The following is a 27,039-nucleotide window of genomic DNA, read 5'->3' as shown; positions in this document are numbered from 1 at the left end:
TTTTTGAGTAATTTTTCATTTTATTTTAAACTATGCTGTTACTAGTATTTATTTTTATTTAACTTGATTAAATGGAAAATTTAGCTTATATTTTTATATTAACATGGCCCAATTAGAATATAGAGAGTTTCGCTACATTGAAGCCCAATAAACCAATCTTTTTATTTTAACTAGGCCCAATTACAATTTGGAGATTTACGCTACATTGAAGCCCAATAATTCCAATTAAGTTATTTATTTGTTCGGCCCAAATAAAAAAGCCATGCTTATTTTGATTTATTGAAGATTCCGTAGTAAGAAATATAGAGGGGTAGTTTTGACAATTCCTTCACCATCCACAACAAACATGCTGCAGCTCGCCCTGCCACACTGGTACAGAGTCTGTTACACACACACACACAACGTACCACGCACGCATTCCGCGCATTTTAGCCAGCAAGCACACTCTTATTTCCTTGCAATTTTCATTTTCTCCTCACGTTTTCGGAATCTCCTCTCCTGAACTGAATCACTGTACCGTAAAACCTGTAAGAATTTCTCCGATTTTTTTTTTTTTTTCAGAAATGCTGCGTTCTACGTAAATTTAAAATTTAATTACTCGAACGTTTAATTTTCTGTGCTCCAAATGACACGTTGGTGATATTGTTTACTGTAAAATCTAGGGTTTAGAGGATTTTAGTGCATAAACTTCTCCGTACGTGTATGTGTGTTTCCTCTGTTTTTTTGTATGTTGAGACGTGAGAATACATAAATTTTTTGGTGTTTTTGAAATATTGGTGGAGCCGTGAGATTCGGAAAGGAAAACAGAAAAATCATTGTTGAAATATGTATTATGATTCGGATAATATACAACAGGAACATTGTGTGGATGTGGATGTTGATTTTTAGGGGAATTTTAGAGTGATTCGGGCATGTGAGTGAAGACTGTCTCGAGTCATGATGATTTGCTTTTCTACGGAATTTTGATGAATCGATATTAATCTGTTTTTTTATCATCATTTTATGGCCTATTGATTCAATTTTTAGTTATAGATTTCATCCAGCATTTTTAGAAAATAAGTTATCTGATGCATAATTTAAGTCATCTGCTAGCTGATGAATTTGTGGGATTTCATTAACATGAATAAAATCAGAAAAATCATTTTTGAAATATGTATTATGATTCGAGTGTATGTGGATGTTGATTTTAGGGTAAATTTCGAGTGATTCGGGCATGTGAGTGAAGACTGTCTCGAGTCATGATGATTTGCTTTTACGACGGAATTTTGATGAATCAATGTTAATCTGTTTTGCAACACCTCACGAGTTATTTATCATCATTTTATGTCCTATCGATTGATTTTTAATTATAAATTTTCATCCAGAATTTTTATGAAAAAACTATCTGCTGCATAATTTAGCTCCTCTGCTAGCTGATGAATTTGAAGGCTTTCATTAACATGAATAAAAATTAATGGCAGTTTCGGAACTTGAGTAGCATGGAAGAACAGAATCATGAAAATCGTTTGCAGTTTCTACCACTGCCTATTAATTGGATGGCACACAATGCTTCTGGTTTGTACAGCGATCGTGATGCAAACGAACACTATACCATGACCCCAGGGGTTAATGGAATATATCCGGAATTTTTTCCAGTTCCTCAATGGGTGCATCCCCCACAAATACCTCAAAACTATGTTGAGTTTCTTACAGAGAGGGGGTACCATGAAATCTCGAGGCAAATGCCCTACGACATCACAAAACAAGTACCTGGTTCGACGCTAGTGGGTCCTCCTCAGTTGGTAAGCCAGCATAAGCATTTGTACATAGTGCTCAAACATTAGCCAAGAATAGGTCCCCGTTTGAATTTAAAATTCAATTTTGAAGTTATCTTAGTTACCTGATATGCTGTTTTATAGATGCCACCAGTAGCTCTTACATGAGATGTAATTATGCAATTTTCTTGAAATAGGAAGAATATCTGAGGCCGCATAATGAAAGAAATTTTGTTACAGCATTCACAGGCTCTGAAGATCAACCTGGTATTCAGGTCAGTTACTATCATTGTTTCTATGATAAATAAAATAAACACCTCAGCTGCGATTATGTTCTTCTTAAGCTCGTGTAACTGTCCACGCAGAAACAAAATCGGAAGAATGAAGAATCCAGTAATGCTTTTCAAGCTTATTCAGGTTCTGGAGCTGCTTCGTCAAAAGGCACTTCTGAAGCCCGTCGAAAAAGATCGAAGGAGAAAGCCATTGCTGCTGATCGTGTATGCAATAAACCTTCAATAGGTCTATAAGTTTGATTTCGTTGATTTATGTCAAACAAAAATATTAAGATCTGACTTGATTTATCTTTTATTGACCCTGTTGCTTGTATGGGATTATCACCTTATATACCATGTTTAAAGTTCAAATGATTGGTCATGCATCTATTTTCTGAATACCTGGTTCTTTTCAGCGTCGAAGGTTGAGAATATCACATGGGCTGGATGCATTACAGGAATTGGTACCTCACTCGAAGGAGATAAGATCGAAAGAGGTAAGATAGAGGACACATACATAATAATAAACTCCGACATATTTGTTCGTTACTACAGCTAAAGTCCTTACAAAACAACCTCTCTGAATGTAATGTTGAAAAACTTTTGGTTTTGCCGAGATTAAAAAATTGACTGATTCTCTTTTAGATTTATTTTTTAAGTTAGACCCATGCATGTCGCCGGAAAAGGTGTGTACCTACTGGTACGAGTGTTTGCTTTATCAAACACGATGTTTTAGTTTTTGAAACCATTTTACTCATGAATAAAATTGTTACTGATACTTGGTAACTTTTGAGTGCGGAGTCGCTTACAAGCTATGGCCTTGCAGGCTGCCAAAATGGCTTTGCTGGATGGTGTCATTGACCATGTCAAGTATTTGCAATGTCAGTTGAAGGTAACCTTTTGTCATAGTGACTGCAGTTCTTTAGATATCATTTGTTACTTCAAATCTTAAAAAAGGATTACAAGAGGTATTTAACTTTTCTTGATTCCTCCGTACTAGCTTCAAGCAAAATGGTTGCTTATTTTTCCTGTGCTGATTGGATGTCACAAAATGTATAGACCTTCTGAATGTTGTTCTATATACTAGTTTAAGTCAAACACCACAGATGACAGCCTTTCACTTTTGTGATTCATCTCGTTGCTATGCATATCATCTTATCTGTCTGCGTTGAGTAATAAGTGTATAAAGTTAGTTAGCAACATTACTGAAATATCCAGCTCTGAGTACTGAGTAGTGTATGCACTCAAATCTAGATGGACTTGTTCTCATCATTTTTACCACGATAACATTTGCAAGGGAGCATATTTATTCCTTTTATCTTTGGGTAGATAACCTATCACTCGATTTAAGTCTTTCTTCAATGCTGTCAGAGTTGTATGTGATAATTTCGCTTACTCTGGTATTTTCTGTTGCTATTTTCTTTCTATGTTAATTGACCTTTACTCAAACACACTCGTTTTATCGGACTATGCAGGATCTGTGTCAAAACAGATTGGGAGGCGAACCAATTAGTAATTCTTTAATATTCTTCGAGGTACTAGAAATTCTGACATGAACTATACCAAAAAAAAAGGGTGTTACAAGTGTAATCTTGTTTTGACATGTAAATTTTTATTGTTTCAGGGACACGGACATTATATGTTGAAGGACCAGATGCTCAGTGGGCCTCTCGAAGAGGTAATGGGGAAGTTGATCGATTTTTATCCTTCAGCAGCTACTGAATTGTTACAGAGCAGAGGTCTTATAGTGATGCCCATGACTTATGCTGAGGAATTAATTGAACCCACAGAGATGTTGGACATGCAGGGTTAGTGTTCTATCTTTTTATATCAACATAAGAAATATATGGTCTCTACCTTAGTTTCTTTGACAGTTTTATACTTGATAATTCGACACATATTTCTTCTGCGCGCTTGATACCAGTTTTTTCTAGCTGTGATGATATTGATTAGGAATCTGTTTTTTGTTGGGGTAAGATGTTTTGCTGCCTTTATTCTAGATGGTCCTGAGTATTAATTCACAGGGTCTTTTCTCTTACATTTGGTTGCTTGTAGTTCAAAAAAAAAAAAACGAGAGAATATAAGCAGCGTCCTTCTGGCATTGTGAATGTCAATTGTCAAAAGAATAAATACCTAAAATGAATAAAGGCAGGGACATATGTTCTAATATCTTCCCATGACAAAAGCCGGATCTGAAGTACCTTTGTCTCGCCTTTATTCTGCCTCGTCTCGATACCAACTAGAGCCATAGCATCAGAATTCAGACATTAAGTTAGATTGCTGGCTGTGGTTTTTTAGGAATTAGTCGTCATTTATCTAGTGCACCTTCAAACAGGACCACTAGAAGTACTCAGTAATTTTGATTTTGTAATTGTGTTACAACTATATTTGTTTTATTTATTTCTTTATAAATTATGCCTTCTTTTGGGATGGAGGTGGGGTTGTCCGCGCCTTTTTTTTTTTTTTTTACCAATTTTGTCTTTGGCATTATTGCTTGCAATCATCTAAATCACCCCATCTGGCTACTAGACCTACTATAGAATTTTGCCTTAAATTTCGATGATCTGCGATACTGCAATGCTTTTTTGACTTGCCTGTTCTGGATGGGATTGTTTCAAGATAACGGTAGATTTTATCTATATAAAAATATTTAACCGGGACTTGAATCTGATCTGTGCTTTTGGTTTACATGCAGAAAATTGTCCATTTATGACCATCAAGTGAATATATGCACAGTTGATGTGACGGTAGTGCATCGGTTGCCATCCAACGTGACATCACCTCTCTCATGAGTGGTTCTTTAGAGGTAAAATGAAGTGGTTTTGAATTTAACTATAGTTGGAGCTTTACAATTAGAATCAAATCAGTCTTCATCTTTTGCAAACTCACTCATACTTCTCGAAAAAACGACGAATAATCATACCTACCTTCATCTTTGATTTTCTGATTGTGTTCCCATTGATTTTCTTTATGCATTATTTGGTAATTTATGTGCCCGGTTTGTGTGATTATATGAGATTAAGTGAAATAAATATGGATTAATTTGATTGTGTGTGATTAGATGAGTAATTCAGTGTAGTTTTATTTTTTATTTTAAGAATGTTGGAGATTATATTCATATAAGACAGGAAATGAGGAACTTGTCCTTTTTTTTGATGTGCCTATAATATATAAATGATATAGTTATAATGGATGATGTAAGATTCATTGATGTGATGGATAAATTACTAAGAATTAATAACAAGTGAAGGCTTTTCACTAAGAACTCGTGCTCGAAGCACGCCTAAATACTGTTCTTACTTCTTTCACACTGTATCCTTTTTTTTCTTGCGAGTTCTGACCTCTCAAGAAAATTAAAAATTATTAATATATATATATATATATATATATATATATATATATATATATATATATATATATATATATATATATATATATATATATATATATATATATCATTTTTAATTTTCTATTGATTTCTTCTTAAAGTTTGCATTTAGCATCTTCATGTACTCTTTCGCAATAATTATCTAAATATTTAATAATTATCTTATTAGTAATTATCTAAAAATTGATTGAATGTGGTAGGGTAACTAGTTATTTTATTGAATAGTTGCGTTTACCTGTAGATTTTTCGGATTTACCGAAGGACTGAGTTCGATTGATTGTTACTAACCGAACATGTACTAACTCTTATTATTTAGTACATGTTCATGAGAGGGAACTCGAGGCTTTAGACTTTTTAGATTGTAAGTGGACTACCAACATCATATAGAGTATAACCTCAATAAATTAATAGCATTGCTTAAATAATAATTTATTCTGATCCCGACTCTATAAAGATGTACTAAACTATTAATTTGATAGTTTAATATTTTGCTAAATTAATAGAATTTTGCTAGTCCAATTTTAATTTATACAGGTTAACTATGTATGCCATCTCTTCATCTCCTCATGAGTCACAAATCATAACCTCTCTCCTACCACATGTGGACTTTTTAAGCATTTATAGTACTACCATGATAAATTGCCTGAACAATGGTATGTGCGCTACACTGAGAAATAAAGGCGTACTTGCAACTTTATTTATTTTATTTCCTGAATAATATAAAATGTCACGGATGGATTAAAAAAATATTATTGTTCGAGATGTGGGATTTTAGAATTTTATTGTTTGTCCTTTTATGCTTTGAGTTATACTATAAATGAGTTATCATGCTATTGTTTGGAATTATGTGAGTATTACATTTGATGTCATATTTTTAATATATAGTAAAGAGTGTTCAATTGTACTTGTACATGTTGCAGACTGTAAATTTTGCATATCGTGATTTGTATTTTTGACCAAATTTTTTTGCATTAAAAGAAAAGGGGAAAAAATATGAGAAAGAGAGAGAGAGAGAGAGAGAAATGTACTTAAGTGATTTTAATAGTGATGAGCTTCTAAAAAAACAATTATATTTTTTGTATGGTAGTGTGTGGAGAACAAAAAAAATGGTCATTTTTTTAATTCCCTCTCTTACATGTGTCTTTTGGTATACCGTATAAGCTAACTTCAATTAAGGCCTGACATATGATAGTATTCCCTTAAGCACTAATCTTTTGGTATTATAACTTTGGTCAACTTTAAGGTTGATGAAACTAAGAGAATTCCCTTCCATTATCAGAAATTACCTTTATTTTTCCTCCCTCTTATATTATTTAATCATTCAGAATCCTCAGATTTAAGGGTTCGTACATTAAATTTGAAATGAGTTGATACTAATCTTGTTTAAAAAGTTAATGTGGCATAAATTCATTAGAATAATATGAATTAAAAATTTAACATTCTTTTGCAGTTTTTTTTTTTTTTATGTAGTGGTGATCCCACACGACTATTTGGCCAGGAGTGTTATGTATATCTTATGACTTATATAGTGGAAAATATATATAATTTATTGCTTTGAAACATCTCATACAAAATTCAAAGTATTCAGTTTGGAACAACTGGAGGAAAAGTAAAGAACTTAAATTTGGGATTTCTAATAAGCATGAATCTGCTAAAGACAAAGCCACCATCTATTTTCAACAAAAGAAAAACATTTATTTACATTATCTTTTATTTTTTCTCAAGCATTAAACTAAAAGGATTATCACTGATCTACTCCGATTTTGTAGAACATGCACTATTGATCTACACATTATAATGCACACACTCATGTATATGTGTTATATGTGTTTAGTATATAGTTATTTATGTAAATCTACAGTTTAAAACTACATCACCGGTGTATGATCTCATAAGTCGAGCTACTCCTAACTCTAAAAAGGAGTAAGAAGGCCAAAAATAAAAAAATAAAATAAAATAATAAAAATAAAAAATAAGAAAAAGAAAGAGATAAATGCAGGACAGTGATTAAATAAAAGACAATATTCCTTCTTCCACTTCCGGTACACTACAACTCGTTTTCAGATTTTAAAATGTTCTAATTCTCTCCACCCAGCACAAAAGAAGATGAACTTTTTTCTTCGTACATTTTTTTGCTCAGGATTCACCACCTAATAAATTTTGTCAATGAACTTTCCAGATCGATTTTGAATATGTTAAACTCAAAACCCAAATTTATTTTCTTTATATGGAATAAAACAATGTTGCCTTAGTCTCTAGTCTCTACTACCCTTCACTTCTAAAATGGAAGCTTTAAGGTTCATGCATAGAGGCACCATCATCACCCAAATAAAACCAATCCTTATTTTTTGTTTTTATTACAAGAGTTTGGTATTAGTCTTACCTATTTCACTTCAATGTGTAACGATCGAATCTTGTCCACTTCCTAATCGTCGCTATTTGTAACAATAATATTTGAATTTGAAAAAAACGGCCAAATCAGTGGTTTTATTAAAATTTTATCATCTGATATATTTTACTCGGTGTAACATCTACAAAAATGATGTATCACATATTTACACAAAAACAAAGGGAATCTTTAGTGAAATTACTTTTTAAAGGCATTAAGCGAGTTGGAGTTGACTATAATAGAATTGAAAGGTGAAGCCAATTAACAACCTTGTGTGTTTCTCCCATAAATACTCCACAAAATTTCCCATTTTGCTTCTCAATCCACTTCTCTCTTCTTCAACCAAGAGTTATACTTAACTCCTCTACAATAAAATATTTCATTTTTTCCTCTCTCTCTATAACTGGTCCAATTCATTTCTCGAGCCGTCGCGTCTCCCTATTTTCTTATCTTACATATATTTAGGCTACTAAAAGATATTTTATTTGAATAATAAAATAATTTTCTCTCTCTTAAATAATCACTTCAATTTTAATCTTTTCGGCGGTAAAGGTATAAAAAACTTCTATTTTTAGTATTTTTTTTTTTACCTTTTGTGAAGAAAATGAAAATGTCGCTATCAGTATCGAAACAAGTACGGCCACTTCTTCACATTCCAGGGAGTGATAACCAGCTCCTCCGCCACAAGGAGAAGGTGGTGGTGGTCATGGGCGCCACCGGCACCGGAAAATCCCGCCTCTCGATCGACCTCGCCACCCGCTTTGCGGCGGAGGTAATTAACTCCGACAAAATGCAAGTCTACCAAGGGCTCGACATCGCCACCAACAAAATCACCGACGAGGAGCGGCGCGGCGTTCCCCACCACCTCCTCGGCGTCGTCGCCGATCCCGAAACCGATTTCTCCGCCGGCAATTTCCGCGCCGTGGCTTCCATTTCTATGAGATCGATACTCGGACGAGGTCATCTTCCAATAATCGTTGGGGGGTCAAATTCGTTCGTGGAAGCCCTAGTGGATATGAATTTTCAATTGAGGTACGATTGTTGCTTCCTGTGGGTGGATGTTGGAATGCCCGTGCTCGATTCCTTCGTTTCGGATCGGGTCGATAAAATGGTGGAGAGGGGAATGATCGACGAGGTTAGGGATTTTTACCGGCCGAACGCCGACTACTCGAGGGGGATTCGGAGAGCGATCGGCGTCCCCGAGTTGGACGAGTTTTTCCGAGTCGAATCGTTCTGCGACGACGAAACTCGGGCGAGGATTCTGGCGGAGGCGATCGATTCGATAAAATCGAACACGAGCAGGCTTTCGCGCCGCCAGCTGGAGAAGATTCACCGGCTGAGGAACATCAAGGGGTGGAGGATGCACCGCCTCGACGCGACTGATGTGTTCAGGAAGCGCGGCGGAGAAGCGGAGGCGGCGTGGGAGAATACGGTGGCGGGGCCCGGGGCGGCGCTGGTGAGTAGATTTTTGTACGACATGGAGCCGGCGCCGGCGCCGGCGGTGGTTTGCGGCGGTGTGGCGGCGGCGATGAGAGGCGTTGGTCGTCCCTTGATGGCGACGGCGACTCATTAGGATACAGATACTGCCAGTTGTTTTTGAGGGTTGAGGGGAATGTAATACGATTCTTGTGTACCAGTTTTGGGAATAAATGCAATTTTGTCATCGCATTTAAAAAAAATATATAATAGTATTATAAAATATGATATATTTTACCAGTTTACCCTTGTGAATTACAAGCATTTTAACTATATTCTTGCAATAAATTTGTTACATAATAATTAATTTCATAATCAAAATAGTGAATAAGTAATACAATCAACTGGTGTTGCATGAATTAAGCATTGAAGCTAGATATAACTGAAATGGTGGAAATAATAATGATAACTCTATTTGTTAATTATTTTTTATAGATGTCGATTTAGCATCAATCGAAATTGGCTCTTCTTGAACACGTTTACTCGTACGCCGGAGCTTGAAATGAAATCTCGAGGGCTTGATCCCGGCACTCCACAACTCAAGTAAAAAAAGCGAGTAACAACGCAGAAAATGAGAACAAACTTGTATTTACCGATAATAAATATTTCAATCGAAATAAAATTTCTCAAAATTTGACCTAGATTAGATTTTTTATGTAGGATTTTGCTGCTAATTTCCCAAATAATTCATCGTGGACCGGTGTAAACTAAGCTGACGAGCTGAACTGAGAGTTTAGTCCATTAATAACATTCAAAGAGCGCCCAATAAAAATATCGAAATATACTCCATCGATTTTAATCATAGATTTCACCCAACTAAAATTTTGAGGATGTGGACTATTTAGTATTAATTTCTTCGATTTGTCTCCTATGTAAATATAAACGACGTCTAGGTTTTTTTTTTTTTTTTTTTTTGTATTTGGAAATAAAATTGGAATGAAATAATAATTGGCCCCGCGTACGAATCGTGTAGATAGAATATATGAATATTGTGACATACACTTAGAATTTGAATAAATTTAATAAAGATGGTGATATAATTTTGGTCCACCACAAAAATAAAAAAAAGTAAGTGTCCTTTGTGCCAAAATTCCGTACATGGTTGAAGGGGGCTCCGTAATCCGTAACCGTAAGATGAAATTAAGATTGAAAGAGAAAGGAGATAAATTCCAAAGACAAATTAATAGTACGATCCTATCTATATATTATTGACAGCCAGCCATGAAAATTAAAAGGGGAATAATATATTTATGTAGCTTTCAATCATATGCACAAATGGTTGCTCATGATTTCGAGTTGTTGATGTTGACATTACTTAGTAATATGTATATCTATATATGTATTGTTGCATAAGATTCTCCAATTATAATGCCTATTAAATCCAACTTAAAATAAGTGGTATATGTATGTATTTCGCCCAAGATGGATTTATGGGGCCAAGAAGCTCAGACCCAGTGCGCATCGAAGATATGACCTTATTAGAAGCTCATCGAAAGAAAAATCGTTAATATCAAATTCGCTAGTCCATTCGAATATGCAGATCAATGAGGTAAGTAGCGAGCTGAATGAGAATCGTCGGAAGAAGAAGATTCGAAGATATTCTTCCTAAATATTGACTAATAAAAAGATTCTAAAATAAGAATGCCCATTAAGAAATTTTTATCACCGCCGATTCTACATCCGGTATCAACTAAACTTTCCGACGATCGAGTCAATTGAATTTAAAAGGGAGACATTTAGGGTGCAAATTGTGCTCCATAATAAATATTGAACAATATATATTTAGCAAGTGAAAAAGTTAAAAATAGTAATGTTCATTTTGAAATTACAACCAACCCACACTCAACAAATCAATAAAGTAGATGTCAACTCTATAAGTTCAAGAAATGAAAGAAAAAAAAGGGGTTATTGTGTGTTCATCTGTAGTTATTGCATGCTAACACAACACACATTATTTTTTAGTACAGAAGATATGATCTATCAATATATAATAAATGAAGACAAAACCTAAATTTGCGGCGAATTGGAGCTCTAAATCTAAAGATTAGTGCGAGTCAACTACCCCTCCACTTAAGGACTGTTTGTTCTTCAACATTTTTTTTTATATTGTATATAATATATATTCTAAAAATTATAAAAATAGGTTTTAAAGATAAGTTTGGAATAAAGACTCATCCACAATCAATCACTATTTTTGGTAGTCATTTCATTTTCACCCACTGTCAGCATGTAGGATCCCATTCTCTTTTCCATTTTTTTATTTATTTTATTATTAATAATAATTAATTTTATTATTTACTATCACAAAAAATTAAAACTTTATTATGTTCAATTAATTAGTTTATTTCAAGTTTCAGCAGTGTTTTGCCGAGAGAAATATCTCCTGAAATTCTTCATCTAAATAACAATTAGACAGATAAATAATAAATAAATAAATAAATAAGATATTTCTGATACTCTCCATCTTCAAGATGGTGGTGCACAAACATTGCCAGAGCATAATCTCAAAATAACAGGTCTTACAATTTCATATTACATAAACTAAAAATAAACCTTACAATCCAATGACATAAATATATCTATATATCTATATTATATTAATAATAAAATCAGACAAATTTTCCTCGTTTATTGGAGTATTGAGAAGGGGTAGCTATTAGGGTGTCAACCTTGAACCGCAGGCGAACGAAATAGTGCACGATTCGTCCACAACAACGGTATAATTGTGAACAGGCCGAGTAAGAAACGCAGGCAAACGAACCAAGAGCCCACAAACGCAAACGTCGTCGATTTCTTTTAACCACCTACAGCAATCCCCTTCAGCCTGAGTTTCTACATGCCCATGTCTCGAATGTCTATGCCCATGCCCATGACCATGTCCATGCCCATGACCATGGTCAACCTCATGCCCATGCCCGTGACCATGACCATGACCATAGGATGGAGGAGTCGGCGTTGGGGGTGGCGGGGGTGGTGGGGTTGGTGGGGAAGGGGGCGATGGGGGTGGGATTGGGGTATAAGGCAACATAGCACAAGCACGATTGGCTAATGCGTATTGTGATGCACAGAGTGGAGGTGGACGAACTGGAGCTAACGGGAAATGTGGGACCCACTGACTTTCTGCGTATGGGTACAGTACAAAAAGCACCATTGTTACTAGTAGTGACTGGAGAGTAATGCCTCCATCCATGTTTTCGATCTCTGCAAGAAAGAGAAAATGATTAGAGAGAAGTTAGCTGTGAGATAATCTTTGCCCCTATTTATATAGTTTTTTATTTTTTTCGTTTCTCTCATAAAGTCACAAGCTTTACATGATCTTCAGTTAGGTATGGTTATAGGTTCAGAAATCAACTACAAAGAAACAACTCAATGAATCCTTGCGTAATGGATTATTTGTAGAGTCCGATTAGTTAACAATGCCATCATTCATTATGCATGCACTGTAATTCAGTTAGGTAACTGAGTTTCACATAACAACAACTTGCGTGCACGAACTGCATTCTTTCCAATTAAAAAAAGGATGCCGAAATCTTCATACTCCTAAGATGATTCAATTAAAAAAATATACGGGAACGTAAGCAATACAAAGGTTGTCTGTTACTAGAAAACGGTTTCAATTGCAACAGAAGATAGAAAATCTACAATATCTCTTACTTTCTACTTTCTAGAGGCTTGTCCCTAATGACTAAATAAACCATTAATATAAATACTCGTACTGAATTTAATATTCAATGTTCAAAAAATCATGGTTCATCAGCACTTTTTTTTATCAACAAAGACACGATACAGATCCTTTCCATTTACGACACGAAATAGTTTCGGGTTGAGATTGGTATTTTCCAAAGTAAAATTGGCACACAGATATATACATGAATAATTAGTTTATCAATACGCATCTTTCACAACAGTGGAATCAACTGATACGAATATGCCGGATAATGTATACCTTCATCCTAACTTATGACTTGTATGATGCTCCCGCTCCACGAGCAAGATCCAGCGATATATTTTTTCATTAAATCTGTTTCACTACATGGGACGTGTCTTATTCTGATCAAGCATCCATTTCTCGAAACCAATCTGCACTCAAAATGGGTAAACTTCTTCCATGTGTTCGATTTTCAATTATTTGCTTGTGACAGTTCAGTTATTTGTTCCAAGCCGCGCCATCAACTCCATGTCCTTCTGAATCGTTTCTCTGCTTATTCTCAATTGCTCAGCCCTCTGCTCGCGCCCTTCATCCAGCAACTCAACAAACTTGTTCTTAATTTCAAGAAGTGGATCACGATCAACTAACTCGTCACCTTTATACGCTTCCCTCAGGACAGCAGTCCTAATCCCACCCTTGAGTGACATATAGAAAATACCCGAATGCCTCGTGAACACACTCGAGAAAGCATTAGAAAATCTATACTCCTCACAAAACTTGCCCAAAATCGGCACTGCAACCCTCTTATGAATTGAAAGCGAAAGCAGCTCGTGGAAAACACCCACCATTCTTTTTTCCATTTCTCGTGAAGCAGGATCCAAATGAGAGACATCCTCGTACGGAGATACGTAAGGCAGCTCTATCCAATCCCTAATCCACTCCCTCATTTCCTTCTTCATGAAAAACCCTCGAGGAAGTTTCCAGACAAAGTCCGGCCTAACCCTAAATCCGAGCGAAGTTGACTCCGCCTCCGCCCTCTTCTCAATAACCGACTTAGCAAATTCCTCGTTCCAATTAACCAGCTCAAGAAACGACTGTCCCTCTCCTGGTGTTCCATGCAACCTAAAATACTCGGGATATTTTGATACCAGTGTCACCATAAAATCATTTGGGAAGCCGAATTCCCTCTTCACCTCGACCAATTTATCCGCACAAACGACCCTATCCTTTGCCATCATCAGCAATTTACACAATTTTGCAACAATCAACGGCTCGTTTTCCGCTTGAATCATTTTCTCTTCTTCCAAAAACCGATTCAGTCTATCACTCACTCGAACGAAAGTAACTAAATCGGATTTTGGCTTAATCTTATCCTTATACAAATCAAACAAACCTGGGTTTTGGGCAAGAAAAGTTGGAACATTTACGTGTAATCGAAGCCGCTCGCGGCGTTTTTGCAAGTACGAAAGCGCGATGACCTGGCCCGGCTCATTTAAAACTTCTCTGACAACCCGAGCGCACATCCGCCATTTCTTGTCGTTCTCGATTGCTTGGTCGAGTTTTGGATCCTTTCGCCATACTACCTTTAGGCTTGAAATTGATGCAGAGAATTGGAGCAAAAAGCATCGCGCTTGGGTTTTCGGATTTGAGATCTGAAAGAATGAGAATGCTCTGAATTTTGACAGCATTTGGTGATTCATAAGGAATTTGGGAATCTAGGGTTTAGGCTTTGGGGCTTCACGAATTTCGCAGAGCCTGAGATTTAGTTGTAGAGGCAATGAATTTTCGGATATACAGATTACAGAGGCGGGAGTTTAGACTAAAGCGCTACTTCTATAAAATCCGCCTTTTAAAGCAATAGCGACTTTAATTTTTTTTTTTAATTTTCTTTTTTTTATTATAATAATATGCGATATTGGGCTCTGGTCCAATAGGCCTAAGTTTCAAATTAAATGGTTCATGAGCCCATTAGGCCCACATGACACACTCTGTCATTTTACTTATTTGCCCTTTTATAAAATTAATTAAATTTAATATTTTTTATTATTTAGGAGTCTAATCCAGAGATAAAAAAGAATAGCCACGAGATAAAATAAAAAAATATATTTTAATTAAAAAAATAATATAAAGATTGAGTTTTTTCTTGTTTAAAATATGAGGAGAGTATAGTAACTAAACCTTATAATTCTATAATTAGACGATTTTATTACTGAAAATTGTACGTTCATGAAAAACGTGATATTTTATTTCACTTTTCAAAAAGATCTTACAAAAATTAAAATAATTAATTTTAGAAGTGTAGTGAAAGCTAGACCATTTTTAAATTCATTTTATTTTTGTTTTATATACGAATTTAATGTGCATGCAGCATGCCCTTCAATTTGGTTTATTATTTATATATTAAATGTTCAAACTGTAATTCAATTTTATTTTTTACGATTGAAAAACTTCCACGTACAGTCATTAATTCTAATTAGTAAAATTCCTTCAAATGAAATAACGAAATTGAAAAAACGTGTACACCGCCCCCTCCGCTCAGCCCACCTAAACCCCACCGCCGCGATTCACTTCTTCCTCCGCCGGCGAATTCTGCAATCCGACGATCGGAGTTCAAGCACCGGACACGTGGCGTAACGGAATAACACCACATGACCAAATTCGTTACAGCAGCCCCTCTCAACCACTCCCACTACCCCACGCCCCTTTTCCGTGTATCGTTTTCCCACGCACTTTCTCTCACCTCCGTCAGCAATCTCTGTCACTCACTGACTAATTCGACAATATTTTTATACAATTGTATTTTTTTGTAGAGAGAGATTGGGAAAAGTTACTGACTAGAGTACAAAATTAGGGAGTGAAACTGTCATTTTCCCCAATCTGTCGTTAGTTTTATATTTGGGAGTAGGAAAGAGAAGAAAAAAGGGGGGAGTGTGAAAGGTGGTGGTGGTATTCTGGTAAATAATATCAATCGCCGCCGCTGTTTTCCGATGACGGGTGTATCGATGAACGCGGTGGCGGTGGCCGGGATTGTCACTAGGGCTTTCTATGCGGATTCCCAGGATATCGAATTTGGGAATCCGTGGTGGTTTGTGTACGCGAGTATTTCGTGTTTCCTCGTTCTCTTCGCCGGAATAATGTCGGGGCTCACGTTGGGCTTGATGTCACTCGGCCTCGTCGAACTTGAAATTCTCCAGCGGAGCGGCACCGCCATCGAAAAGAGACAAGCTGGTATTCTGAAATTTCTTTTTTCCTTTGAATTTAATTGAGTTGAATTTTGAGATAATTTTGAATTGATTTATGATATTTTGTAATTTGTTTTCCAGCAATTATTTCGCCGGTGGTTAAAAAGCAGCACCAACTTCTCGTGACTCTGCTACTATGCAATGCCGCTGCCATGGAGGTTAGCCAATTCCTTTTTGGCCTTCCATGAAAATCATTGTTTGTGTTTTCGTGTTTGTATCGAGTTTGATTGATGGTTTAATTCATAGTTCTATCACCATCTCCAAAATTTCAAGGATTCATCTTGTTGAGATTGAAGACAAAGTAGTTCTAACTTGTACAACAGAATTATCGAGTTTAAATCTTAGGTTTACAGACGTTTCTATTTAAAGTGAAGTATGCGGTATGAAATTTTCACTAGCTTGAATCACAATGTCATATGCAGGCTCTACCTATATTTTTGGATAAACTATTCCATCCCGTTGTTGCTGTTATACTCTCCGTGACATTTGTGCTGGCTTTTGGTGAGGTACACTTGGTCCTGATTTTATAGAATATTGACCGTTTAAAGCTTAATCTAACTCTTTATATTTTGTGGTAATTGAATAGATTATTCCTCAATCGGTATGCTCTAGATATGGGCTGGCTGTGGGTGCAAATTGCGTTTGGCTCGTGCGAATTTTGATGATAGTTTGCTATCCTATTTCTTACCCGATCGGAAAGGTATTTTCAATATGGATCGTGCAAACTATCTATACTCTGCAGCTAAATAGTATACCGGATGGAGAATCTCTGTGCTTCACTTGTCACATTTCTTGATTTCCAACTTGTTTTGTGATTTAGATTCTGGATTATCTATTGGGCCACAGTGATGCTTTGTTTAGGCGACCTCAACTAAAAGCACTTGTATCCATTCATAGCCAGGAGGTATTCCTAAACTTAAGTTAAGATTGAATGTGAATCCTTTTTCTTGCGATATAATTCGTTACTCAAGTACGAGTATTGTCTTTAAGATTGGTTCTTCAAGATTGATATAACCACGTTACTCTTTGTTATGTTGTTGATGTTCTACTTTTGTTAAACTGTCATCATAGGCTGGTAAAGGTGGTGAACTTACTCATGACGAAGCAACAATTATTAGTGGAGCACTGGATTTGACAGAAAAGGTATGCTCAAAGTTGACAAGTATCACTTTGTGGAACTTATGAACTCTTCTCTTTTAAAAGTTTCATAGAGTTTTTCTCCGACCAATCGACCAAGTCTGTGAGGATTTTGTGACATTTCTGTAATAATTTACTTTAATGTTTATACGTTGATAAAATGCGTCAATTCTTTGTACCTCTTCTGATTTTCTAGGATTTTTCTTTTATCACACTTTGACAAAATGAATCATGATTTCAGATTCTCTATAATTATTCACTTAATTCTTAAGATGCACTGTTTTGAAAATGAAGAATCCTTTCACAAACTTATGTTTAAAAAATTGTGAAGTAAACCGAGTGTTTTTTTCAATGTGCGCAGACTGCAGAGGAGGCTATGACACCCATTGAATCAACTTTTTCCCTCGATGTCAATTCGAAATTGGATTGGTGAGTTTGATGATTGCTGATTCGGTTTTGATCCCCGTTTTCATTTAAATGTAAAACATGAAGCTTCTAGATGCTGCATTTACGTTCTCTTCTCTCCACCAGATTATCGAACTTCTATCAGAAATTGAAAATTCAAGAAAAAGGCAAAAGCATTTAGCCAAGGAATTAAGAATTTATCCACTTTCACGGAACTAAATATATATCATTAAATCATATCATTTCATTTTTATACTCTTTTATTCGACATTTTAGCGTAAGTTTCTTATTGTGCAGGGAAGCAATTGGAAAAATCCTTGCACGGGGCCATAGTCGCATTCCTGTGTATTCAGGAAACGCGAGGAACATTATTGGACTTTTACTGGTTTGTGTAAAATCTCTTCAAATCAAGCAAATGTAATTACTGTCCAATTCGTTTTGTTTTAAATTATCTTTTGCTTTTCATCACAAAGGTTAAAAGTCTTCTCACTGTAAGAGCTGAAACCGAGACCCCAGTTAGCTCTGTTTCCATCCGAAGAATGCCTAGGTGACTTCATCTTTCTAAAAAAAGAATCCTTTTTTTTCCTCTTTTTTTAATCTTTTCTTAAACCATCTTTTTTTACAGGGTACCGGCTGATATGCCCTTGTACGATATTCTGAACGAGTTTCAGAAGGGAAGCAGCCACATGGCAGCTGTGGTGAAGGTGAGAGAGAAGGACAAAAAGGTCATTTCATCTAATGATCACGAAAAGAAAACGTTGACCAATGGGGATTCACAATTGACCAAACCTTTGCTGGACAAGCGAGAGGGACAAATAAGTAATAACAGTGTTGTTATCAACGTAGACAAGTCTCGGCACAATGGTTTTATGACACACAGTTGGAAACACACAGTAGAGGACATTGACGAGGGAGAAGTTATCGGCATAATCACCTTGGAAGATGTATTTGAAGAACTTCTGCAAGTAATATATTTCTTTTTCCTTGAAATTCAGGCTCCCAAATATCTGCAAAACTAACGTCTACAATTATATATTTATTTTTAATTGTGCCTTTTATTCGATATACAGGAGGAAATTGTTGACGAGACAGATGTATATATTGATGTACATAAAAGGTACTTAAAAAAGAATTCTCTTTTGCTTTTTCCCTAAAGTATATTTGATATTTTGACCACCTTATATTTATTTGATTATTATAAGGGTTTTACTTACATTACATTGCTTATTCGAGTATTGCAGGATACGAGTAGCTGCTGCAGCGGCAGCATCATCTGTTGCTCGAGCACCTTCAAATCGTCGGCCGAGTACCGGTCAAAAGCTATCACTAGTATGTTTATCGAAACTTCTTTGGTCATTTTATATTTTTCTCACCTATAAAAAAAAATCGATTCGTAAACTTGTTCCTTAAATAGATGAATCACATTAAGCTGAATTTATAAACTTCTTTTATTGTTATATTTTGAATCAGGGAGGTCAAGGCAAGCAAGAACCAAATACAAACAAGTTACAGGAATGAGGGTTTATTCCATGATGTTTTAAATATGCTTTGAATTTTGATCTACATATGTACCTTAGTAGTTTGGGAATATGAGTTTGTATCAGATTTTATTTTAGTATAATTGCTAATTACTTTGTATAATAATAATATTTTATATATATTTTTAATTATTTTAGGGTCAAAACCCAAAACAATACATATATCTAAACCCCCACATCGACAAAAATACCCAATTTTAGCGCCACAGGGGTTCTACTGCTACACCCACCCGACGCTTGTAAGTATTGTACCTTCGAGTCAAACGTATTAACCTTGGTGAATGCAGGTCAAACGTACAATCCAGTCAAGCGAGAAACCAGCTAAATCGGATCAGTACGTATATATATACAAGTCGATCTTCTCCCGCAATCGTAGGTTTAGTCGTTTCATATATCTACAGCGTATATATATATATATATATATATATATTAATTATTATACATTTACACAAAATCAGAGAATATTAAGCGAACGTAAAACGGATTCGTTACCAAGGTTTTGCTGCGATTTTTTAGATGAATTTCACTTGCTTAGTTCATTTTTGTATCTCCCTTCTTTTATTTCGTAGTCGTCCGCGTTGTTGTATGAACTCATTTTTTCATATATTTGATCAGGAAAGAGAAACTGGATTAGATTTCGACGGGTTTGTACTTTCGCCAAATCCTTCGTATTTCAATGCCGAAGAAGGCGAAAAGTCGTGATTTTTATATTTTTATTTATGCGACCATCGGAATTCTGTTTTATAATGATTTGATTCAGTTTATCGTTGTTTTAATAAAAAAAAAATTACGCTGGTTAGGGGTTAGGGTTTATGGAGTTGATGCATGTTTGAATGTTTATCTCTATTTGATTGCATGTTGTATTGGATTGATAACTGAATGGATTTCGAGAAATTCCGAATGATCATCTAACTGCAAGCTTTTGCTATTTGCAGAATATGTTTAAAAAGGATTCATATATGGGATTCACTGAAGTGCATACGAAATTGGTGGAACTTTTCCCAGTGGTAATTTAGTCCTTCAATTTTTTATTAATTTTTTTGGGGCAAAAGAAGTTTTTTCATATGAATTTTGGTTGTGATCATGCTGGCCTGCTTTTTTTATTGCTCAGAGCCAGTGTTTATATGAATAATTTCATGTAATTTTCTCAATTTCCTGAAATAGAGTTGATGCTAGTTGGCTTCTTTTTTTTTTTTTTGGAAAGATTGATGTTCGAATTCTCAAAGCTGTTGCTTTGGAGCACCACAAAGATGCTGATGCAGCTGCAGCGGTAGTGCTTGAGGAGATCATCCCTTATCTTGATGAAAAACCTAGACCAAGTAGTCCTCTGTCGCAGAGTGTTGCTAGTGTTGAATCAACTCCAGGTAACGGTTTTATTCATCAATTTTGTTTGGCTGTTTAAAAGACTTCTTGCATATATCTCGAGTTTAATTTGTAATTTTGGCATCCCTTGTAGGTACAATAGAACATCAAGTTGAAGAAGAATCAACTCAATGCTCAGAGTATTCAAATGAAGTTCAGAGTTTTTATGATGTTGATGAGGAAACTGCATATGATGCACATCGCGAACAGGGAGTTACCTGTGGATTGACATTGTCGGAAGTAAGTCTTGAGAATAGGATGAAGATGAGTGGTAGCGTGCACTCTCAAGGTGAACCTACTGTGTTTATAGGTAAGGAAGAGGTAAATATTCTTCAACCTGAAGGATCAGGAGACTCTGTAACAGCAGGGGCTGCAAACTCGGGAGATAAATTCACGGCTGTCGATGAAGAAAACGATGTGGAGAAATCTTGTGAAGATGGTAACAGTCCTGTGAATGAAAATGCTTCTTTGAGTGTTCATGATGGAACAGAAAACAGTGTCCAGTTGGTGCAGTTGCCTGACATAAATGAAAGTAATTTAGAGAAATTAGAAGTAGGTTTGTCTAGTGATACAGTTGGCATTGAAGACGAGTCTAACTTGACTACTTCCATCTCCAAATCAAATCAGTTCGATACCACTGCTGTTGTTGAGCAATCTATTGTCAATGCTGGAAATAATAAGGTAGGTATCAAAACTGTTGTTATTTACCCATCATTTATCAGTGTCTTCTTTTGGATGGTTTGAAACCGTGCGAGTTTCTGTTTCGTTAGATAATATGCTGACAAATTTGTAATGTTGCAGAAAAAAATGTTCTCCGCAATGGAGTCTGTTATGAACTTAATGAAGCAAGTGGAGCTTAAAGAACAAGATGCAGAAAAGGCAAAAGAGGAAGCTGCAATGGGAGGTATCAAGATACAAGAAAAGGTTGAAGAGTTTAAAGAAATGCTGGAGCGTGCACAGGAGGGGAATGCCATGGTAATATATATATATATATATATATATATATATCTCCCGATTACTCATAATATAGCATCCCTTGAACATGTTTTGAAGCACTCTACTTTATTACAAAAACGCTTGTTCATAATCTAACTTTTCTGTTTTTTGTTCACAGCATGCCGGGGAAATTTATGGTGAAAAGGCAATTCTGGCAACAGAGTTGAAAGAGCTTCAGTCTCGTGTGCTCTCCCTCTCCGATGAAAGAGACAAATATCTCACAGTTCTTGATGAGGTGATTGTCAAAAATATCCCTTTCTATTCCTTAACATCAGCAATATATATATATTCACTGCAGATAGAATTTGTTGCACAATGAATTTTGATTTTAACTGGGCATCACATATATGATCTGAGAATATCAAACTTTGTTTGTAGCAGTCAGTAAGGGACAATGTTAACATATCCGAAGTTAAACATGTGATAAGATTTTGAAAGTATCAGTAAGGGACAATGTTAACATATCTGAAATAACAAGAGTGATCTTTTAATGTATGAAGACTTAATTGGAAAGCTTGTCCTCTTGATCATATCTTAAGTCTATGGTTTTGTTTTTAAGATAAATCCGATTATCCATGCGACTGAGAAATATTAATCACATCCAAGATAAAACCTTGCATTCGAGCCTAGTTTGGCCTATGTTTGTGTTTATTCACATAATATTACTCAAGTACTTTAGGAGGGTTGATGGTCACAGCTCTTTCTTATTCTCGTAAGTATTTTTTCCTGCAGATGCATCAAACTTTACAGCTTCGTCTAACTGCAGCTGAGAACGAAATAAGATCTGCAGAGCAGATAAAACAAGAAAAAGAGAAGCTTGCACTGAAATCACTCGCTGACCAGGAATTAATCATGGAAAAAGTGGTGCAAGAGTCGCAGATTCTGAAGGATCAGGCAGTAGCTAATGCCAAGGTACATAGCCCCCTTACCAACACCCACCAAACCCCCCCCCCCCCCCCCCCAACCCACTAAATTCGTGTTAAAAAAGTTATATCAACTAATTATTGTATTTGCATTGTCCTGCAGTTGCAGAAGTTTCTTCAGGACCGCGGTGATGTTGTAGACATGTTGCAGTATGTTACCTTACCGTTTTTCTGCTATTCATTTTCCTTTTTCCTTTTCTTTCTCGATTTATCTTTTTTTTTTTTGTGTGTGTGTGTGTGGATCGTATATTTCTTCTCTGAAAGTGCACTCACAATACATGATGGTGGATCTTAAGTGGTTCACTAGTTAGCTATTTTCTTGCAAAATTTCATAACATATCATACATGATTTTTACCACATATAGGAAAAGATACCTTCAAATGAAATATCAATAATTCAATATATGCCAACGTTACGCTCTTAACCGAATTCCACCAAGTTCGTTGCCTCTTGTCCTAATTTGCTATTAAAATCCTTATGGGTTTATTGACCAATGCTACGGGACATTTTGCATGTAGTCACTTCTATTTAACTAACGTGTGCGTGCATCTAAAATATTTCTTCGTGATTTATTTAATGTGCATACTGCTTTGTACCTGCAGAGGAGAAATAGCTGTAATATGTCAGGATGTGAGGCTACTAAAGGAGAAATTCGATGCACGAGTTCCATTTAGCCAATCAATTTCTTCGAACCAGACAAGCTTCATCTTAGCTTCGTCCAGCTCATCGTCGAAAATCCTAATCCCCGATCAAGAGGAATCAGTGCCTGTGGCTGTGGTAGATAATTATTTGGAAACTGAACATAAGAATGACCATGAACAGGTCTATGAACAAGAGGAATCAGCCAGATTCGACCGCAAGGCACTTGTAGATGATGGATGGGAAATTTTCGACTAGAGTTTTTTAATTATCTACTCCACACTGTCTTTTTAATCAAATTTTGCAGTGCCGAGTTTTGTCGGCTGTTACATTAGATCTTTTTTGTTTATAGGTTGTTCGAGTTCTAAGTTATATAACACCCCCCACCCCCCATTTCCGAGGAATGATCGAGTTCTTGATGTTATCCAATGAACTATTTTGACTGTAATAAAGCTGTCATATTTTGGCAGTTGCTTCACTAATGGTCCTTTTCAGGCATACAAAACTTAAAAGGGGCCATAATTTGGTAACAAAATTGATAAAAAAAAACAGATTAAATTTGTTCATAAACTGATGTTTACATTTCTACTGTCCCCTAACAGTGAATTGACAAAAACGCCCCCTTTCCTAAACTTTACAGATGATCAAGATTCTTCACCCCATTAATTATAATCAATAAAAAAAAAAAAAAAGAGAAACTAAAGACTAGATTTCTTCTACACCCTAGCTAGTGTGTGAAAATTACATGATGATCAGTTGTAAGAAAGTTGGTTGTTGTTCAGTCATGCCAGCAAAGAAGCAAGACAGTGCACCTCCATATGATGTAAAGACGAGCCTTGTGCTCCCTCATTTGCTTCGAACAACGTTGAACCGAACCATGTTTCAAACTTCTAACCGATGAATTTGCAGCCATCTTTCTTTTCTTTCTATTTGTATGTGTTTGTTAACAAACTTTGGCAAGTTTTGTTATTATTATTGAATGTGTGTGTGGGAATGAATGAATGATTTTGGTTGAGTGGCATTTATGGGTTTATATAGTAACAAGGGAATGCTCAAAAAAGATATGGAAATTTCAGTTTGTGGTGTATGCAAACTCATGGCCCAGCCCTCTTTTTCTGCATTCACTTCATCTTCTGTTTATTACAAAAACAAAAATAAAAGAAAAACATTAAGATGACAAAGCCAAACTGGTTTGATTTGTCTGCTTTGGGTACCCTACTTCAAATTGACTTATTATCAAACTTTAGGACATACTGTTCCCATCTACCTGCCTAATTAGGATAAGGTATTCATTCTGTCAATATTTTCTTTTTCTTTTTTCCTTTTCAAATAAATAAATAAATAAAAATCTAGAGATTTGTCTGCCAAAAATCCTACATGATTTATTTGTGGTGAAACTTATTTTGATTTTTAAGCTTCTCTCCGTTGAGATTATCACGTATAAGTATACTAGTCATGTAGTTGATTTTTCGAATCGAAATGAATCTATTAAAAATAGAATCTCTCCATGTTAGAATTGATCATCAACTGATCCTGATGAATGGGTGTGATGCAAAAGGAATCTAAGAAGCGCCACACAAGAAACTAAGCACCGGAGAAAGTTCGTTTTCTCATGCAAGAGTTAGAGTTTTCTATTTATTTTATTCTATGTGCATGTTCTTCGATTGTGTGTGGTTTGATCTACGAGTTTATTTGTGCTGAATTGAGCTTGATTCTCCACAGGACCACAACTCCACCTTCTCAATTCATTTATTTTGATTTATTCGCTTAATCAAGCATGAGAAGTACTACTTACTAAAAGATATATGTATATATGAAATAGGGAAGAATTAGGAGGCAAAAAGACAATAGTGGAAGGTATATGCAAATGTATAGACAAGCATGAAAATGTATGACTACATTGCCTATGCAACATACGACATGTTTCATTTCTATAAGAGGCTGGGTTACAATGTACAAATAATTGGGTACGACTACTTTTATTTCAATAATTATATTCCCCATTATTTTTTTTATATAAAAATTGTATCTTGCCCCCCATACCTATTTTTATACTAGTAATACTTTTTTTGAGGTTCATGCAACTCACCACTTATGTACTACTACACCAAATTTATGACAAAATATTTGTCCCTTACTTATGACCAACAAGGACGAGGTTGAAATAAAAGCATTTTTTTTATTTACTAAAATATATATTATTTTCATCATACTTAGATTTAGGGTTGGGACTGGGTTGGGTCGGTCGATTACCAGCCTAAAAACCGACCCATCCGTTAAACCATTTTTGCTCAAATTTGAAAACCGTTGCCGACCCAACCTTTGTGGGTCGATTGATGGTTGGCAACCGAATATTTGGTTCCGAAATGGGTCGGTTGATGGTTTATACCCCTTGATAGTTCACTTAAAAAAAATCAAATTTTGGAGTTAAAATATCCAAATTTTGCGTAATGCCACGGTGCGATCATCATTTATCAATTCAAAATAATTAATAACAATTTAACGAAAAAATATAATTAAGAAATTCAAAGTAATTTCAAACATGCACAAGAGATTTAGTGAAGTTTTGTGAGCTTTTTATTTAAGATTGGACATAAATAAATTGGTTGAAGATTTAGGTCAATTTTTTTTCCTTTGTTGATTGTTTTAAAATTTAGAATACTAATTATTTTGATAATTTCAATAACCACTTAAGGAAATATGGTATTTCTTTTATATTTTTAATAAAATTTTAATAGTATAGTTGGATAACCGATAATTATCGGTCGATCAACTTTTGATAATATTAGAAACCACCAACCGACCCATTGTAGATGGGTTGGTTAAAATTTTCGACCCGATCCAATGGGTCGGTTAAAAATTGATTATCCGCCTAAAAATATGATCGGTACTGGATCGGTTGGTGGATAAAAACCAACCCAGTCCCAGTCCTACTTAGATTAATTCAATTTCAAATTATGCTTTCTATACGTAACCATGCTTTTTTCTTTCTTTTGGGATAACATGAAGTAATAATTCATTTTTTTTTCTAAAATATCTAGTCCATTTTTTATTTTTATTTTATTTTTTTAAAAAACAATAATTGAATTCGCCGGCTATATAATATATAATAAATAAATAAATAAATAAACAGATAATTAAGTAGTGTATCCCGACATATAAATCGAGAATGGGCCATAGCCCACGAATTGACAATGAACTATCAATTGTGCATTAAAGACGACGTCGTCTTCATCACGTGCGGTGAACATTAAATTAAATTAAATTAAATTAGGTATTTTCCGACAAGCCGGCCGCTCATCATTGCCGGCCGTGACTGACTAACCCGAGTTTTATTTCAGAATCCCAAGAAAAATTGTGACTGGGCATGTGGGCCCAATGGGCCAAAAATTGGAAATAGATAGGGTTTAGTGGGCCCAGTCACGTGCTAAACTATGTCCCCGTGTCGTATTAAAGGGAAGCATATCAAACCTTTCTAAACCTTATCTCTTTATCTAAATGTCAATTCTTCATTAGTATGAATGCGTTGGACATATTAAAAATATTTTTATTTTACATTTAATATTCTGGTACAAATACAGCAGAATTTTGAATAATATACTTATATAAGTATATATAAGTATTAGAGATTTTTCATCTAAAATTTATTTTACTGAGTTTGAAAATTCAAAAATCGTATACTTTATATAGCTCACGATTTTTTCTAAAAATCGCTTAAATTTTAAGTCTTTTTATTTTTATTTTTTAAATCTCAAATAAATAGCATTACCAGATGTTTATCCATATTAAGTCAAGAAATATTTTATCTAATTTCTTTTTCTTCTAATTTATGAATAATACGGCGAAATCACGAAAAATGTATATCATA

The 27,039-nt window shown here is 35.2% G+C and overlaps 7 protein-coding genes across 11 annotated transcripts; 4 read left to right on the top strand and 3 right to left on the bottom strand.

Moving 5' to 3' along the window:
- Positions 1 to 302: 302 nt before the first annotated feature.
- LOC105953408 (uncharacterized) lies at positions 303 to 5,016 on the top strand. Of its 3 annotated transcripts, none has more exons than XM_012977070.2 (9): positions 303 to 527; positions 1,461 to 1,781; positions 1,952 to 2,029; positions 2,120 to 2,251; positions 2,443 to 2,523; positions 2,853 to 2,918; positions 3,502 to 3,561; positions 3,651 to 3,834; positions 4,722 to 5,016. In XM_012977070.2, the coding sequence occupies exons 2-9, from the start codon at positions 1,479 to 1,481 to the stop codon at positions 4,748 to 4,750; spliced, it is 933 nt and encodes a 310-aa protein (XP_012832524.2). In that variant the 5' UTR covers positions 303 to 527; positions 1,461 to 1,478; the 3' UTR covers positions 4,751 to 5,016. The 3 variants fall into 3 exon arrangements, with proteins under 3 accessions (XP_012832524.2, XP_088672365.1, XP_088672364.1); XM_088816239.1 differs by lacking the exon at positions 303 to 527 and adding an exon at positions 588 to 700; XM_088816238.1 differs by lacking the exons at positions 303 to 527; positions 4,722 to 5,016 and having other exon boundaries at positions 1,445 to 1,781; positions 3,651 to 3,839.
- An 898-nt stretch (positions 5,017 to 5,914) lies between these two features.
- IPT3 (isopentenyltransferase 3) lies at positions 5,915 to 9,482 on the top strand. Its single transcript, XM_088816237.1, has one exon. The coding sequence runs from the start codon at positions 8,408 to 8,410 to the stop codon at positions 9,374 to 9,376; it is 969 nt and encodes a 322-aa protein (XP_088672363.1). The 5' UTR covers positions 5,915 to 8,407; the 3' UTR covers positions 9,377 to 9,482.
- Positions 9,483 to 11,700: 2,218 nt separating this feature from the next.
- LOC148770875 (Tetratricopeptide repeat (TPR)-like superfamily protein) lies at positions 11,701 to 12,469 on the bottom strand. Its single transcript, XM_088816236.1, has one exon. The coding sequence runs from the start codon at positions 12,467 to 12,469 to the stop codon at positions 11,936 to 11,938; it is 534 nt and encodes a 177-aa protein (XP_088672362.1). The 3' UTR covers positions 11,701 to 11,935.
- On the bottom strand, positions 11,701 to 14,692 carry LOC105953439 (Ubiquitin carboxyl-terminal hydrolase family protein). The gene is made up of 2 exons (XM_012977103.2): positions 13,226 to 14,692; positions 11,701 to 12,480 (listed from the first exon to the last, which is right to left on the bottom strand). Exon 1 carries the CDS (start codon positions 14,626 to 14,628, stop codon positions 13,423 to 13,425), a length of 1,206 nt encoding a protein of 401 aa, XP_012832557.2. The 5' UTR covers positions 14,629 to 14,692; the 3' UTR covers positions 11,701 to 12,480; positions 13,226 to 13,422.
- A 651-nt stretch (positions 14,693 to 15,343) lies between these two features.
- On the top strand, positions 15,344 to 19,361 carry LOC105953449 (DUF21 domain-containing protein At4g14240). Its single transcript, XM_012977112.2, has 13 exons — positions 15,344 to 16,156; positions 16,252 to 16,328; positions 16,593 to 16,676; positions 16,757 to 16,870; positions 16,991 to 17,074; positions 17,242 to 17,313; positions 17,669 to 17,736; positions 18,010 to 18,097; positions 18,186 to 18,259; positions 18,338 to 18,677; positions 18,783 to 18,829; positions 18,954 to 19,041; positions 19,183 to 19,361. Exons 1-13 carry the CDS (start codon positions 15,916 to 15,918, stop codon positions 19,228 to 19,230), a joined length of 1,425 nt encoding a protein of 474 aa, XP_012832566.2. The 5' UTR covers positions 15,344 to 15,915; the 3' UTR covers positions 19,231 to 19,361.
- A 239-nt stretch (positions 19,362 to 19,600) lies between these two features.
- LOC105953459 (ELKS/Rab6-interacting/CAST family protein) lies at positions 19,601 to 23,649 on the top strand. 3 transcript variants are annotated; one of them, XM_088816231.1, is made up of 9 exons: positions 19,601 to 19,622; positions 20,186 to 20,257; positions 20,455 to 20,614; positions 20,707 to 21,293; positions 21,414 to 21,587; positions 21,727 to 21,843; positions 22,341 to 22,520; positions 22,635 to 22,681; positions 23,135 to 23,649. In XM_088816231.1, the coding sequence occupies exons 2-9, from the start codon at positions 20,189 to 20,191 to the stop codon at positions 23,427 to 23,429; spliced, it is 1,629 nt and encodes a 542-aa protein (XP_088672357.1). In that variant the 5' UTR covers positions 19,601 to 19,622; positions 20,186 to 20,188; the 3' UTR covers positions 23,430 to 23,649. The 3 variants fall into 3 exon arrangements, with proteins under 3 accessions (XP_088672357.1, XP_012832585.2, XP_088672358.1); XM_012977131.2 differs by having other exon boundaries at positions 19,617 to 19,746; XM_088816232.1 differs by lacking the exon at positions 19,601 to 19,622 and adding an exon at positions 19,744 to 19,894.
- Positions 23,650 to 23,706: 57 nt separating this feature from the next.
- Positions 23,707 to 24,189, bottom strand: RTFL14 (ROTUNDIFOLIA like 14). The gene has a single exon (XM_088816235.1). It carries the CDS (start codon positions 24,082 to 24,084, stop codon positions 23,950 to 23,952), a length of 135 nt encoding a protein of 44 aa, XP_088672361.1. The 5' UTR covers positions 24,085 to 24,189; the 3' UTR covers positions 23,707 to 23,949.
- Positions 24,190 to 27,039: the final 2,850 nt, after the last annotated feature.

This window comes from Erythranthe guttata, chromosome 4 (genome assembly GCF_056151865.1).
Source record: "Erythranthe guttata isolate IM_541 chromosome 4, IM_541, whole genome shotgun sequence".
Lineage (NCBI taxonomy): Eukaryota > Viridiplantae > Streptophyta > Magnoliopsida > Lamiales > Phrymaceae > Erythranthe > Erythranthe guttata.
This window is presented reverse-complemented; position numbering and strand designations above follow the sequence as displayed.

Excerpts from the sequence above, each read along its gene's own strand:
- LOC105953408 (XM_012977070.2), top strand. The coding sequence starts at position 1,479 with ATGGAAGAACAGAATCATGAAAATCGTTTGCAGTTTCTACCACTGCCT. Across the intron at positions 1,782-1,951 it reads TAGTGGGTCCTCCTCAGTTG|GAAGAATATCTGAGGCCGCA; the intron begins GTAAGCCAGCAT and ends TTCTTGAAATAG. Across the intron at positions 2,030-2,119 it reads AAGATCAACCTGGTATTCAG|AAACAAAATCGGAAGAATGA; the intron begins GTCAGTTACTAT and ends CTGTCCACGCAG.
- IPT3 (XM_088816237.1), top strand. The coding sequence starts at position 8,408 with ATGAAAATGTCGCTATCAGTATCGAAACAAGTACGGCCACTTCTTCAC.
- LOC148770875 (XM_088816236.1), bottom strand. The coding sequence starts at position 12,469 with ATGGATGGAGGCATTACTCTCCAGTCACTACTAGTAACAATGGTGCTT.
- LOC105953439 (XM_012977103.2), bottom strand. The coding sequence starts at position 14,628 with ATGAATCACCAAATGCTGTCAAAATTCAGAGCATTCTCATTCTTTCAG.
- LOC105953449 (XM_012977112.2), top strand. The coding sequence starts at position 15,916 with ATGACGGGTGTATCGATGAACGCGGTGGCGGTGGCCGGGATTGTCACT. Across the intron at positions 17,737-18,009 it reads GTCAATTCGAAATTGGATTG|GGAAGCAATTGGAAAAATCC; the intron begins GTGAGTTTGATG and ends CTTATTGTGCAG. Across the intron at positions 18,098-18,185 it reads ACATTATTGGACTTTTACTG|GTTAAAAGTCTTCTCACTGT; the intron begins GTTTGTGTAAAA and ends TTCATCACAAAG.
- LOC105953459 (XM_088816231.1), top strand. The coding sequence starts at position 20,189 with ATGTTTAAAAAGGATTCATATATGGGATTCACTGAAGTGCATACGAAA. Across the intron at positions 20,258-20,454 it reads TGGTGGAACTTTTCCCAGTG|ATTGATGTTCGAATTCTCAA; the intron begins GTAATTTAGTCC and ends TTTTTTGGAAAG. Across the intron at positions 21,588-21,726 it reads CACAGGAGGGGAATGCCATG|CATGCCGGGGAAATTTATGG; the intron begins GTAATATATATA and ends TTTTGTTCACAG.
- RTFL14 (XM_088816235.1), bottom strand. The coding sequence starts at position 24,084 with ATGGCTGCAAATTCATCGGTTAGAAGTTTGAAACATGGTTCGGTTCAA.